We start from the raw sequence: 15,383 nt of genomic DNA on the forward strand, positions 1-15,383 counted from the left end.
CACCGCACTCAATGAGGATATTGTCATATTCACAATTAAAAGCAGATTACAGATTCTTCCGACAAGACTAGACCTCTCTATCTGGTTTCCCTCCACTCAGGCTCCTCATTGCTTGTACCACACCACAGATCAGGTCACCGAAACCATGTCACATATCTTGAATAGCTGCCATGCTTACAGAGGAATGTACATAGCACGTCACGATAGAATAGTGAATCTTATCGTAAAGGACATATCACAACACGTCACAGTTTCAGTGAAAATGTACACACATACCCGTGTCAATGCATCCATGTTCCATCTCTGTAATGACCAACATAACCTTTCACAACTGTCTGCTAATACACCAGATGTTGTCATTGTTGATGAGGAGTCCAGAAAAGTGTTTCTATTAGAGATAGCAATCACCTTTGATTCAAGCCTAGAGGAGGCCTTTATGACGAAGGTCATAAAATACCATAAAATACCAACCGATGATAAATACCATCTCAGAGCTCGGCTACAGGTGTAGGCTACTCGTTTTCATTTTTGGCAGCCTTGGACATGTTCACAGATTGGTTGTCAGAGGTCTGTGTCTACTTGGGATGCCCAAGAAGAAAGCTAAAAGGCTCTCCAAGTACTGTTCTGTGTCTGCGATTATTGGCAGCCGCCATATATGGCAGAGACGCTGTTACCTGTACCCGTGACTGATCTGCTTTATAGGCAAAAAACACTGTCCATCATGTGCCTGTGTATCTTAAGTCTGTGCCCTCAGTACTTATGTCCTTGTATATATTGTTACTAATGTGGGCGTAAATAAATGATTAAAATGTGTGTTAATTAGCATTATAACAAACATATAGTGACACCCTGCCAGCTACAGCAAGCAGACACACCTGTACAGCCTGATGGTGTTTTCATCAGACTGTAACATCTGTCAGAGCAACAAAACATTTGCTAGGACAAAAAAAAAAAAAAAAAAAAACAAGACACTAGAACAAGGAGGCAGGTCAGCTGACTGACATGTTGAGGAGGAGAAGGAAAGAGGTCAGAGAGCGGTGTAGGAGCTTAACTTTTTACAACTTACACAGATACAGTGTTAAACAGCATAAACCTGAGCTGCTCTTGTATCTGACTTCATCTCCTACATCATGTCACACTGAGGCATCAGCCTGGGCTGTAAGAGACATGAACTGAACTGTTTTGTGTCTCCACATGGACTGTCTTTGTTGTCATGAAGCTGCTCAAAACCTGGATGAGAATTTAAAAACACTCAGAGGTGAAATACATCATCTGTCCAGAGGTGGCGCTGTGACACTGCTGATTCCTCTGTGATGTTACATCCTTGGTTGTGTAGCTGAGCCTGACCTCTGACCTTGCTGTGGAGGCGGGAAGTGAAGAGAGAGTTTCCCTGCAGAGATCAGTCAGATTATTATCAGATTGCTGTCAGATTAAGACTGTGTGCTCCTCCCTCCCTGTGACAGGAGCTGCTGCAGTTTGAGAACAACAGTGACCCCAGACAAAGCTGCTCATGATGAGGAGGTCTCATTCATAAATATGGTTCCTCTGATTGCCAAGGCTGGTTAGTTTTTTACTGGGAGAGAATATTTCACAAGGTGGTTTAACTCAGAGACAGAGAAGAAAAGCTCAAGGTGCTGTCCTGACAAATATACGTTAGGTTTGTTTGCGTTCATTTATGAGCTTAGGAGCTCAAATGGTGAGTGATTGTCTGGAAACACCCAACATTCAGACTGCTGAAAACTCTTTATAGTTCATACATCCCTCCAGAGCCGCAGCTGAGAGCCTGACAAAATCAATATTGGTGACTGATCGACACCAGTGACTCATGATTACTTGGTCAGGTGCTGAGATTTTGTCTGACTTTACAGCCCACAACAACAACAAAAACAACAGTGACAATAATAATCCAAGGCTATGCAACCTCAAACATTCATTGCTCCATACATTCTAACCAGATTGAGGATGGAGCTCTGAGCACACTGTTACAAGACATTTTACCTATGAAGGCTAACAACACTTTCACTCTCGGCCGAAAGAGGAAAATGACTCAGCAGTGATATTAACACTTTGGTGCATAGCGGTCACTACAGTGAACAGCTTAAAAAACAGTTTAAAAGTCATTTTCTCCTAAATGCAGTGGTTTCTATGGTGGAATTGCATATCAGCTGTTAGAGTGCTCTCTGCTGCTCCCCTACATTGAGGTTTATGCAGAGCCTGTCAGTTCTTGTTGCTGAAAACATATTAATACTAGCATCATGACATGGTAATACCAGTCCTGTCCATGGCTTTGAAGTGGCACAGAGGGAGAATGGTTTGAGCAGTACAGGGAGGTGAGTCTTACCGGCACGGGCCCAATTCTGGGCCCGGTGAGGTGGATTAGGTGTCCGGTAAGCTAGCTGGTTGCCCGCTCTCCGGGATTTTCCCACGCTGTCAGACTCAGGGACAGGAGCAGCCAGGGAAGGTAAAAGCAGGTTGAAGTTATTCGGATGAGAGCTGAAATAGCAACGAGGGGCTCCTCCAATATTCGCTGTGAAAGAACAGCAATCTGACGGGAGTGAGAGTGGACGAAAGCGGGATAGATAGATAGATAGATAGATAGATAGTTAGATAGATGTACTTTATTGATCCCAACCAGGGAAATTCTGGAAAGTATGTATTCTGGAAGTATGGAGACTCACAGAAATATTCATGCCCTGAAAAGTGTAAAAACACATGAGAAAAAAATCTGGACTCAGGCTTTCATAACTCATGCATGAAAGGGTTAATGAAATATCAAGAGTCATTTGTTTTTTTTTGTTTGTTTGTTTGTTTGTTTTTCAAAGGAGATACAAATACAATTGTTACAGGTAACAAATTTCTCCATGTTCCATTTTTTCCATTTAAGACCAAACAAACAATCAAAGGAAATAAAACAACATATCCATCCACCCACCCACATACTCACATCCATACACCCATACACAAACAACAGCTACATCTGCTAGGACTCATAAATAAGACTGTTAGACACTGAAACGGGACAATAGAGAAAGAAACAGAAGAAAATCTGTTTGCTCAAGACAGGCCAACAGATTATCACTCATGAGTCCAGTAGGCAAGAGGACTGAACAATCCAAATTTATAAAACAAAAATTTAAAATAAATACATGAATAAGTAAAATAAAAAGTCAGTAAAAAACACAGAGGAATAGTTTATTGATGATTAATTTAACAGTTTGGGTAGAGTTAAGACAAAGGTCTCATCATCATGTTTTCTAATTAGAAGATTAAAAAAAAGACAGACTTGCAAAATATGAAAGGAAGGGCTGCCACTTCAAGAAAAATCTTTTTTTTTCTGACCCCCTTAAAGTATATTTTATTTTTTCTAAGGTTAAATATGACATCACATCTTTTAGCCACTCAGGATGTGATGGTGATGATGGGAATTTCCAGATTAGGAGAATCCCGCGTCGTGCTAAGAGAGATGTAAATGTAATAATATTTTTTTGTTTTGTATTCAATGGTGAGGGGAGATTTTATGGTACTCCAAAGATAGCGATTTGTGGATTTGGTTCAATAAGAAGTCCTAAAAAATCTGAAAGAGTTTTGGAAAAAAAAAAAAAAAAAAAAAAAGACCAATCACTTTGAAGTGAAGAGTATGACCAAAACTTGTGGGTTAGATCTGTGGATGGGTGAGAACAATGCTCACATCATGGATCTAAATCTGGGTAAATCTGTGCTAATCTGGATTTACTGCTTGATTTACTCACCTGTTAGTTGAATATTCAGTTCCTTCTCCCAGTTTGATTTCTTTTTTTGAGTTGAAAGGTTTGCTAATGTTAAAAGGCTCTCATAGGAGAATGATATTAACCCTTTTTGGGCAGGGGGGTTAGAACTTAACATATCTTCCCAAACAAACTGTGGTGGAGGAGAAGGAAATTAAGAAAACCGTTTTTGTAGCTACACACTTGAAAAAACTTAAACATATTGGAACGATGTAATTTTTTTTTTTTTTTTTTTTTTTGTAGAACATCCTGGAAAATGAATCTTGGTAAAATAGATCTTTAAAACATTGCAATAAGTCTTTCCATTTAGAAAAGGTACAATCCAGAGTAGAGGGAGGGAATAGATGATTGTTGCTGATTGGACCTAATACAGATGATGCTTTAAATGAGTAGCAGCTTTTGAATTGGATCCGTATTTTTAAGGTAGACGGCACTATAGGGTTCCAGGTGTAACAAGAAGGTTTCACTGAAAGAGATGAAAACACTAATGCTGGGACTGAAGATGAACGACAAGCTGGGGATTCCTTGGCAATGAGCCACAATGTTATTTTTTGTATATTTGCGGCCCAGTAATAGTGGATAAAACTGGGAAGAGCTGGACCACCCATCTCTTTGTGTCATTGAAGAAGAGTTTGACTGATTCTGGGCTGTTTGCCTCCCCAAATAAAATGTCCAGTTTGATTAACTGAACAGAAAAAAGTTTTCAGGAGGAATATAGGAAGAGACTGAAATACATATAAAAACTTTGGGAGAATAGTCATTTTTACTGATTGGATTCTACCAATTAATGATAGTGGAAGGCAACTCCATAAATCAAATGAAACCTGATTTGATTTATCAGTGGAATTAGATTTGCTCTGTAAAGAGAGGAGAGGGAGCGACTAATGTGTACACTGAGATACTTGAAACTTGAATAGCAAGTGAAATGGAAATAAATTTTTTGGAATCTGTAGAGCTTTCTCCAAGAGTCATTTCTGCTGAATCTCTGCCCAGAGTAGCCAGCTTACTCTTCTGTATTTGAAAATGTGACTTCACTGTTTGTATCAATTACAGGGTGGCAGGAGGGATGGGAGATGGCTGATTCTGTAATTCCCACTGATGGCCAAACAAAGTTCAGACAGGTAACAGATTTCTTTAAACTCTCTTTAAAGCAACATCTTAATTTTAACACATCACCAGTGACATTGAGGGTCACTCTGGCTCGCCGTGTGCCTCCTGAATGGACAGCCACACACGTGACCTCCCCTCCTCTGCCCAGGTCCAGTTTGCTTGTGTCCAGCTCCAGCTTGCTCCTCTGGCTGAAGGTGCCATCCCAAGCCTGCCTGTGGCCCGTCAAGCTGCCTGATCCCAGGGACCTCGACGTCCCATCAGCCCCTGTGAACTCCCAGCTCACCTCCAGGGAGAGGGGGGCGAAGCCGGATGCCTCACAGTGGACGGTCACCACCTGGCCGGGAACAGCGAGAGGCAGACGGGGAGGGGTAGATGGAGAGAGACGGAGGCTGTGGGAGGAGGGGGAGCAACAAGGAGGAGAAAAGAAAAGATGAATGACAGAGAGAGAGAGAGAGAGAGAGAGAGAGAGAGAGAGAGAGAGAGAGAGAGAGAGGTTAATGATGTTCATGAAGATGTGTAGACAGTATAGCTTACCCCTCTGATACTGCTACTTTTGTAAGAGAATAATCTGTGCTTTTCAATGTTATCCCTGAACAGATACTCAACAACAATGTGGATATGCATGATCACTAACATGAACAGAAACTGAGTGAAATTCTTCCATCAAAAAATCTCTCTGCACCTGCAATAATCCTGCACAGAAAACATTCTCCAACAGTCTGAGAGTCAGCTAATTATTCATGGCATATGTCAACATGTCTTATTGTATTATGTTGTTTAAATTTGCCAAATACACAGATGGATATGAAAAATCATGTTTCAAATCTTTTCTCTCTTTCTAAAATGGTTGAATTGAATAATAATATAATTTCTGTCCATGTCCCCCGTCCTGATAACTTGAATATGTTTTATAGGTTCAGAAAACTGTTTCCAGCAGAAAACTGTAAAGACACAGTGGGCCTGTTCCTTACTCTCCTTGGTATTAGTGGTTTATAATGCTGCTGATTAGCGCATTGAACCTCATTCAGATGTTACATTCATCACATGTCACTCTGGATGAGAGCATCAGCTAAATGCCTAAAAACAGGGAGGTCTTTCCAGGGAAACGTCCTTTAGTGCAAAGGAAGACAGGAAGTGATGTGTTTTACATTTGCTGCACCATCAAGAGTGGCTTGTTTGGAATAAACACAAAAGGAACTGTGTAGTTGGCACAAGCAGTGACAACCAACATGACTGACCAGACGAGGAAGAGAAATATCAAAGTCAGAAAATATCAGTCCTGAGCTGAGTCCAACTGATCTCTGGGAAATGCTGTGCAAAAACACGACAAAAGTGTTTAAGACCCCGTATGTCACTCTCTCACTCGAGGATGCCCAGGTTTCTCTTTAATTGCTCCACACAAGACACAAGGATTCAGCATTTTGCTTTCCCCTCTCCTACAACCTCCAGGTCCACTGCGAGGTGAGCCTCCAAGTCCAGCGTGGCCCCTTCCTCCTGTGTCTCAGCCAAGCGGTCAGAAATAATAACAGCAATAACTTTATTTATATAGGACTTATATAGATACAAAGTGCTTAACAATATGAAGGCAGAGGCTTAAAACACAATGACCAAGTGACAGTAAATACATTGGAAAAGAGCTTAAACAACAACAAAAAAGATCAGTAAGTTTACAGTATAAGAGATGAGTAGGAATAAGATCATAATTAAACGTTTCAAACAATTAGGAGAAGGACTTGAGGTGAATAAAAACATGTTTTGATGATATGTTTTAATGATAAATTCCACGATCTTTACATTTTTCTCCTTAGTTGTCTCCCAACTTTCCCTTGTCTCTTTTCAATACATTGATTTAAAACAGCAAAAAATGTCAGTCGTCCTTTATCCAAGCTCTAAATTTTACCTAAGTTTTACCATTCCCCCTTGATATCGCTACATACTGACAGTTTAAGTGTTTCGGGATAAAAGAGACCAAATTAAGTTCTGTAATTTTCTCCCTCACTGTCTTTATACATTTATTATTAATCAAAATTATGTATAGTATATCGTGGCCTCCTGTAGTGACGTGCCTGCTAACTTACATCCACAGAGGTTTTGTTGTGTCCAACAAGTCGCCATCACTGGATGTAATACTACTTTCAGCCACAAGAGGGCGGCGACACGCTTTTAAAAACAGTGGCGGTTGTATGCTGCCCTCTTGTGGCTGAAAGTGGCACCACAGCCAACAGGGACAGGACAGTACAGCAGCAGCATCCAGCTACATGTTAGCTTCATCAGGAGATCGACATATTCAGACGGCACAGAAGGGAAAATGATGTCTGCTCTCAACCTTTTCTCATATATTCTTAAATATTACAATATTGGTATTAACTAAGGAATTAGATTATAAGTTCTATTTTTTCCTTCAGTGTGTTTGTAGACCCTACGGTGGCCGAGAACCGCCAAACGCGCTGCAACGGCCAAATGCGTCTCAGTTACAGAAACCAGCTTCAAGTACAGAAACGATCCAAATTCACAAACTCAAACACAAGTCTAAACGCGGTGCAAAAAGAGGAACGTGGTGCAAATGAAAAAAAGGTGCTGCAAAAAACAAAGACAACTTCATCATCATCAAACGCGCTGCAAATACAGAAACGACCAAAGCACAAAACGATTCAAACCAAGAAACCATTTCAAAAGAAAAACGCTTCATAACTCCAAACCTGCAGGGGGCGCTCTCAGCGTAACAGCTCAATGGAGAGACACACGGGATGGAGAGCGAGATAGAACAGCTGACTGAAACAGCATACAGCGGGAACGGTAATGTGACTTTTATTCAGTTATATTTATATATGTTTATATCACTGTACAACGCTGCACATTACGTGACGTTTATTTTATCATATTTTACACCAGACGTTACAAGGCTGCACATTTGCATGGCAGACAGGGAGAGGCTCCAGAGAGTGGTAAAGGCAGCCCAGAAGATCATCGGCTGTCCTCTCCCGTCCCTGATGGACATTTACACCTCCCGCTGCCTCAGCAGAGCAAAAAATATCATCAACGACAACTCCCACCCTGGTTCTGACCTGTTTGACCTGCTGCCCTCAGGGAGGCGCTACAGGTGCATCAGAACCAAAACAAATAGACTCAAGAACAGAGGCCTGTATCACGAAGCAAGCTTAGTTTTCGCTGGATTAGCCAGACCTGTCCGGATACACTAATCGAGATCATGGTGATCAGGGATAAGCGGTATCACGACGCTGGTTATGAACTCGCTCATTCGATCCAGGTTTGCCTCATCAGGAGCCGTGAACGCGCACGTATAAGGGGCGGAGTCTGAGGCAGCTGACCAATCACAAACATGAGCGACAAGGAAAAAAGCACAGCGTATGTCATGGCGGAGGTGAGGCATATTATAGCCTACTGGAAAAGTATGAGGAGGAAAAACAACATCTACACACTAAATCGAACGCCGCGGCTGCCGCGAAGAGAAGGCAGAATGCTCGGCAACGAGTTGCCGACTAAATGCGCAAATTACACATCGGTGGCTTAAGTCCACATCTGACGCTGAAACCTATGAACTCACTGCACTGCACAGATGTGTTGCGTGTATGAGAGATATTTAATTCCTCCAGGTGTAATCCCTCAAGGGTTAAAAGAACGTGGGAGCAAGTAAAAACACAAAAACACAAGAATATCATTGCATTTTGTAAGTTTGCCATTTTATTATAGGCTACATTTATTTATTTATCCCCCCAGACTACCTCACAACCACCTACTGTGAACACTATTAAAATGTGCAGTATCACCACTAAATCCTTACTGTATATAAAACTACTTGCTGTATATATAACTTATTTTTTACTTATTTTTATCTATATTGTAAATTATCTTTTTTATTTTATTTTTTATTTTTATTTTTTTTTTTGTTGTTCTTTATTATTACATGTTTGCACTAAAAAGGAGCTGCTCTTAATCTCATTGTACATGTGTATAGTGACAATAAAGGCATTCTATTCTATTCTATTCTATTCTAGATTGTTTCAGTCAGCTGTTCTATCTCGCTCTCCATCCCGTGTGTCTCTCCATTGAGCTGTTACGCTGAGAGCGCCCCCTGCAGGTTTGGAGTTATGAAGCGTTTTTCTTTTGAAGATGGTTTCTTGGTTTGAATCGTTTTGTGCTTTGATCGTTTCTGTATTTGCAGCGCGTTTGATGATGACGAAGTTATCTTTGTTTTTTGCAGCACCTTTTTTTTCATTTGCACCGCGTTTAGACTTGTGTTTGAGTTTGTGAATTTGGATCGTTTCTGTACTTGAAGCTGGTTTCTGTAACTGAGACGCATTTGGCCGTTGCAGCGCGTTTGGCGGTTCTCGGCCACCGTACTACACTGTTTGTAGACTTCACCACTTCTTCGTGTGGTACTGTCATGTAGTTCGTATAAAAGCACACTGCTGCCCTCTGGTGGCTGAAAACAGGCTGTACAGCTTGGTGCACTTGCTGTAGTTGTACTTGGGATGTCTCACTCTCCCAAAATATTATCACTACTGTGTCAGCAACGGTACACTTAAATGCAGAACTCTCAAAATAATTCTGACAATTAAAATAAATCTTTTTGAATCATTTTCAAACTTAGGAAAAAATTATAAAAAGCATTAATAGACACAGGCTCCACCTTTAAACAAGAAATATACAAGCTATTTGGATCTCCTCCATAAAAATCAAATTGAAACATTAGATTAATTTAGAAATTGCTTGTCCTCTTCCATCAAAATAATTTATAAATGACTTGAAAAAAAGATATGCGTTTAGTTATTTATTTGTTTTTTGTATTTATTTAATTTATTTAATTAAATAATTAATCATTTTCCGTCCCCTTGCATGCCTATTTTAATATAATGATTTGGGGGCAATGGGGGATATTTAAAAAATAATAATAATAAATTGCAAGTTCTTTACCAATTATTCTCTTTATTTATCTTCCATTTATTATTGTCTCTTTTCAATATATCGATTTAGAACAGCAACAAAGAGATCAGTCGTGCTTTATCCAAACTCTAAATGTTTACCTTGTTTACTATTTCAGTACACTGCCGACTCACTTGCTGTCGCTGTGTTATCGCTGTGAGGCTCTGACCTCCTGCAGGGTGTGATATTATTTTCAGCCACAAGAGGGCGGCAGATCTCCACCCTTCCAAACGAGACTGAACCTAAACAACCACTAACTGGAAATGTTAATAACAGGTGAGAATATTCTTACTAAAGCTTGAAAATAATCCAGGCAATTAAAAAAAAAATCCAACTTCTTTGTGAGTCATTTTAATGAGATAAACACGTGAGAGACCGTGATAAAAAGCATTCATAGACCACAGGGTCCGTCTGTCAACAAGGAATATTGCCTACAAACTATTCAATGTCATCCTCCACAACAACTTTAAAAATGACACTCATTTTACAACTCGATTGAATTATAATATTTGATATATATTTCTTTTTTTCCTGAAATGATGATACTACACAGCCTCTTAGCCTACCATTAGCCAAACCCCATTAAGTCCTGTCTTATAGAGAAAAGTACATGACAGGCAGCACATGGCTTCAGACACTTCAATCATCTTTAGGACCTTACGGTGAATTCGGCAAACAATCTACATGCATCTCTTTATTCCAGTTAAAGTTTACGTTTGTGTGGTACCTCGCACTTCCGCCCCCTTCTGAGTTATATTTAGATGGAAAATTGTGAAAATAATGAGTGAATCAATTATTAAATTTATGTTTGTTTGTTTGTTTTTTATTGAAGCGATTGCTGCTTAGTGTGATGAATTATGCAGCAATGAAGAATGAATCCTAAACATTTGCAAAAGGTCACAATAGGTCGGCTTCAGCTGAGGAAGGAGACATGAAGTTTGAAGAGTTTCAAAATTAATATTAAATGCTAATATTTAAATTAATAATTAAATATTAGCATTACATCCTTATAAGGAAATGACACGCGGGGGCTTTGATGTGTCTGCAGTGGGTTTCCCCTGAAACTCCCGTACTCGTTTTACTTTCACTTTTACAAACAGTACAGTCTGTTGAAAAAGCCATGATCAGGACTTCCTATGCGTATTTCAAAGTAAAATGATTATGGATAATCACATGTTTGCTTAGATGTAAGTGACAATGCAGTTATTCTCTCAGCATATTATTCTTCTCACAGGAGGCCTATGGTTATATGCAGGATCAGGGTATATAACCCAAAAGCACTTTCATATTGGCGTCCAGCCTGTCTGGGCCCTCAGAGGAGCAGAGGTCACCCCAGGACACAGAGCAGGGAGAGGAGGTGATGCTGATGAATATAGTTCAGGAGGGGAAGATGTCCACACATTCATCATCCATCTGAAAAGACTTTTGTGCTCAGATTGGAGTGACAGCACGATATTACATGAGAGTCTGTGCTGCAGTGAGGGAGATGGACAGCGGGGCCCCGAGAGCCAAACTGTGGGGGCCACAGAGACGGTGGGCCTCAGTTTGGTTGTGTCATTATTTGAGCCAAGAAGCAATTATTCTTTGGCAAGGTTTGGTTTTGGTAAGATTTGGCTTGCTGATGGTATTTGATGGATGATGGGTTTTTATCAGAGAATGTTTATTGTGCTTCTGGCCTCTCTGATAAAGAACATTTCCTTTTTTATTGACCCATATTGTTTTGTTTTGTTTTGTTTTTTAATGAAAAAGATACACAGCATATGGGCTTCTTATATTCTGTGCATACAACCCAGTCATGAAATGGATTGTTTTCCTTCACAGAGAGCAGGTCCTTATAGATTTAAAGAAGAATTTACTCCCTCTCTTCATGATGTTTTAGACGAACATGAATCAGATTTATCTTTCGTTTTCTCATTCCAGAAAATATTCCCGCTGACGCCTGAAGGAATGCAACAAAACAGGGTTTGCTAGAAACTTCCGTGGCCTGACAAAAACAAATGAACAACAAACTCTGCCCTCTCTCCCTCTCTGTTGTCTTCCGGGTGTGTATGCGCGTGTGTGTGCGTGTGTGTGCGTGCCAAATTTTGCCAGTGATGCTGCTCGATCTAAACTCTGATTCCTCCTCCCTCCCTGCTTCAGTCCCCCCCTTCTCTCTCTCTCTCTCTCTCTCTCTCTCTCTCTCTCACTCAGGCGATGGCATAAAAACAGCATAAAATGACTGAGTCATCATGTGATTTCCCAGAAATAGTTCAGGGACAGTTACACGCTGTGTCCAGGTGTGGCGCTGTAACACTGCTCTGAGGGTCAGGCTGCTGTGAGCGACTGATTCTCATCTACATCTCATCTCATCTGCTGTGCTTCTGTCAGTACAGTCTGCAGTCTGCTGTGGTTTGGTGATCTGTCTCAGACACACAGAGGCAGGGAAACACAGTTTGAGTTCACCACAGTGGATCCTGCATGTTAGATAAAACAGCCAGATAATCAGGTTTCTATATGAAGAGGCTACTTCCTGCTCTTATAAAATTATGCACAACACCAAATTAAATCAACACACAAGGATCAGAGTCTACATCAAATGTTGAATTTTAAAAAAAGCTTGTGTACTTTCTAAAATTTGTATGCATCGTCTTTTGTCCAGTGCATGCAGGGAGAGTCTCCAGGCAGTCCCTCATGACTGCAACAGAAAAGTTATTAGTGCTTTTGTAATATTATTTCATTTAATGTTAAATTTGTCTGTGTGAACTCAGTGACTGAACTGAGAAGAAGTCTCTGTTGTCTTTGTCATGAACAGAAAATGAGCCAGGATGCAAAGAGTGACAGTGTTTATCAAGAGAACATCTCCACATTGCTTTATTTGTTTATAACTCCTTAAAAACAACCCTCCCCCATTTTTTCATGATATATTTACATAGATTTATCAATTTCATAATTACTCCACATGTAGCTCTAGTCTACTTAAAGGGTACAAAATATGTTAAAGCTGGATCCAACCATTATTTAGTCATACAAGGTCTATGAATACTGCCTGTTTTTTTTTTCTCATGTTTTCTTTTTTATTCTAATTGACTATGATTAATTTCCCTTATCTTTCTTGTCTTATGGAATCTATAATCAATATCACATGAGTGTATGTCTTAATTTTAGTGAGTGTGTTATGGCCATGACTTAATTCATTACACTTGTGTCAGACGGGTATTTACAGGATGCATTGTTGTCAAAGTGCTATGCTATATTACTATGTTTCTTTGTCTTTTCTTTTGCTTTTCTTAAATTATCGGTATGACAGTTTGTGTTTGTTTACTTCCAGTGATACGCTGCCTGGAGAATGCCTCTGTTCAAGCCGCTTGAGGGTTTTTAGGCAATTCTCCCTCACATTTCCCTGTTTACTTTCTTTTGTATCTTCTATAAATTTTCTTATATGTTTACACAAACAAAGAAACAAAGAAACAAACGATTTGCCCCAGTGTGTGCCAGCTCAGGTGGCAGGAGGAGCGACACGCGCCTGCCATCTTAACACAAAAGAGGAAAACACAAAATGGCAGCGGCCTGGTGATCTCAGAGGGAAGGGTGTGGCGTGATGACTGTGTTTTCAACTGGCTGCATGCATGTGGGGAGCTGCTGTGCGCCTGTATTTACTGAAGGTACTTTCCACAGCAGTGTCAGCTTTGTTTTTCACAGCCATGCTTTTTACAGCACCAAGCTACAACACCAGGCCAACTCTGATTAAAAAAATGAATATGGATGCAGTGAATAAATGTCAGCAAACCTCAGTTTGGTTCAGCAGTGGAAATGCAGTGGGAATAAATTAATATCTGGTGCTCTCTGAGATAGTTTGAGCCTAAATTCATCAATGAAATCAATAAATAATTGGAAATACTCATTATTATAACTTGGTCATGATTGGTATAAACACAGCATAGGTGTTTAAATCACTCTGGGACCATCAGCAACATCCTCACAGCATTTCCAACAGGACTAGACTGATAGATAGAGTTGATACTGTTTTCCCATGACAGTGAAGAGCTGCTATCCCTAACAAAACAAAACAAACAAACAAACAAACAAAAAAAACAATGTATATTTTTAAATTGGGCGTTTTAGCATCCCATTTTATCTAAATGCCGATTCAGACGCTTTTCTACCCTGGAAAAGAAACCAGACACTAGAACCTGCTTCTTAAGAAAAATGGCTGAACTCTAATCGCCCTTCTGGACAAGAAAGCTTGACAGAGATATTCATCCTGCATCAACCCTAACTAACAACTGATAATAAAATCAGTCATTTTAATCATTGACAGAAGCTGCTCTATAAAACTTTCCTTCATCTCTCCCTCGTTCTCTTACTTTGCTTTTCTTCACTGTAAGCTGTATGATAATTCTTTGGATTATAAGTCACTTCCACTGTCTTCACTCACCTGGAAATAAATTATTTTTAAGTACGGAGCCTGGATGAGTGCAACCTTTTTACCCCAGTTTAGTTTCATTTTCCAACTCCAGCCTCAGCTCTTTGGCTCTGTGCACACAATGCTTCCACATTTCACCTCAGACTGCACGTCACATTCTGGTGAACCTGACAGACACATGAGAGAGGACGGAGATGGTATCCCACTCCTCACAGTTCAACCGGTGTTTGTTAGAATCAACAAAATTAACCATCAACGATGTGCAGAGGATGATGAGGATGTGCACAAAGGCTTCACACCTGGCAATGGAAAGTGTCTCCTCATGCGTCTCGTCTGTCCGTCTTTGAAAAAAGTATGGAAGCTGAGCACCAAACAAGACAAACCCGGACAAACCTAGACAAAACTACTATTTACACGTATAATTTGATGAAAATATGCATCAGTACAAGTATCAATGACAGTTGCACTGTCATGATTATGTTGTTTGATATCTGTTTGTCCTGTTTTTTGTTTTGTTTTGTTTTGTTTTGTTTTTTTAATGATGCTGCTCCTTATGCCTTTTAAATTGCCCCTCGGGTATAAATACAGTGTTTTGAATTGAATTGTATTTCAAATGTAGAACGTCAGAATATAGGCAGGTTGACTTGTGATTATGTAATATATAACAGTAACGATCTCATAACTCCCTGCAAGATCTGAGGCCCCATGTGAAGGAGGGAGGCAGTGCAGTCTTTATATAAGGAGTGAACAGGTGAACTTAATCAGGTAAACGAGGGTCAAAACTAGAGCAAATTATCAACAAGAAAAGGGGAGAAAAGGAAGTGAGGTAAAGGAAGTGAGGCAGGTACCAAGGTGCATTCTGATGAACTGTGAAAGGCATTACATAGGGTGGAAAAGGGAGTGAGGGAGTAAATAAATACAGGATTGTGGTTTCTTCAGTACAAAGATCATTTTTTTATTGTTAGAAATCAGAGCCTGAGGTCCAGAGCTGAAGGCCTTACTGACGCTGTAACAGATACGCAGCGTGTGTTGATGGTGAGGCGCTCAAAGTGAAAGCCAGGCCGGTCCAGAGCAGGACTGATGCTGATGCTGCTGTGTTTTGGTGTTTTGTTCTCAGTGAGACATGAACAGAGGCTGCAGCTCCGACTGACACTCAGCAGCTG

The 15,383-nt window shown here is 40.2% G+C and overlaps 2 protein-coding genes across 2 annotated transcripts in view; one reads left to right on the top strand and one right to left on the bottom strand.

Annotated features, from left to right (window-relative positions):
- LOC115368062 (major histocompatibility complex class I-related gene protein-like) overlaps positions 1-15,383 on the top strand; it is a 141,002-nt gene that overhangs the window by 67,284 nt on the left and 58,335 nt on the right. The gene's annotated exons all lie outside the window — the stretch shown is intronic.
- LOC115367960 (tapasin-like) lies at positions 1,563-6,973 on the bottom strand. The gene is made up of 5 exons (XM_030063900.1): positions 6,953-6,973; positions 6,318-6,368; positions 4,941-5,263; positions 2,342-2,527; positions 1,563-1,573 (listed from the first exon to the last, which is right to left on the bottom strand). Coding segments are annotated over exons 1-5 (573 nt in total). The 5' UTR covers positions 6,955-6,973.

The sequence above is a fragment of the Myripristis murdjan genome, chromosome 11 (assembly GCF_902150065.1).
Source record: "Myripristis murdjan chromosome 11, fMyrMur1.1, whole genome shotgun sequence".
Lineage (NCBI taxonomy): Eukaryota > Metazoa > Chordata > Actinopteri > Holocentriformes > Holocentridae > Myripristis > Myripristis murdjan.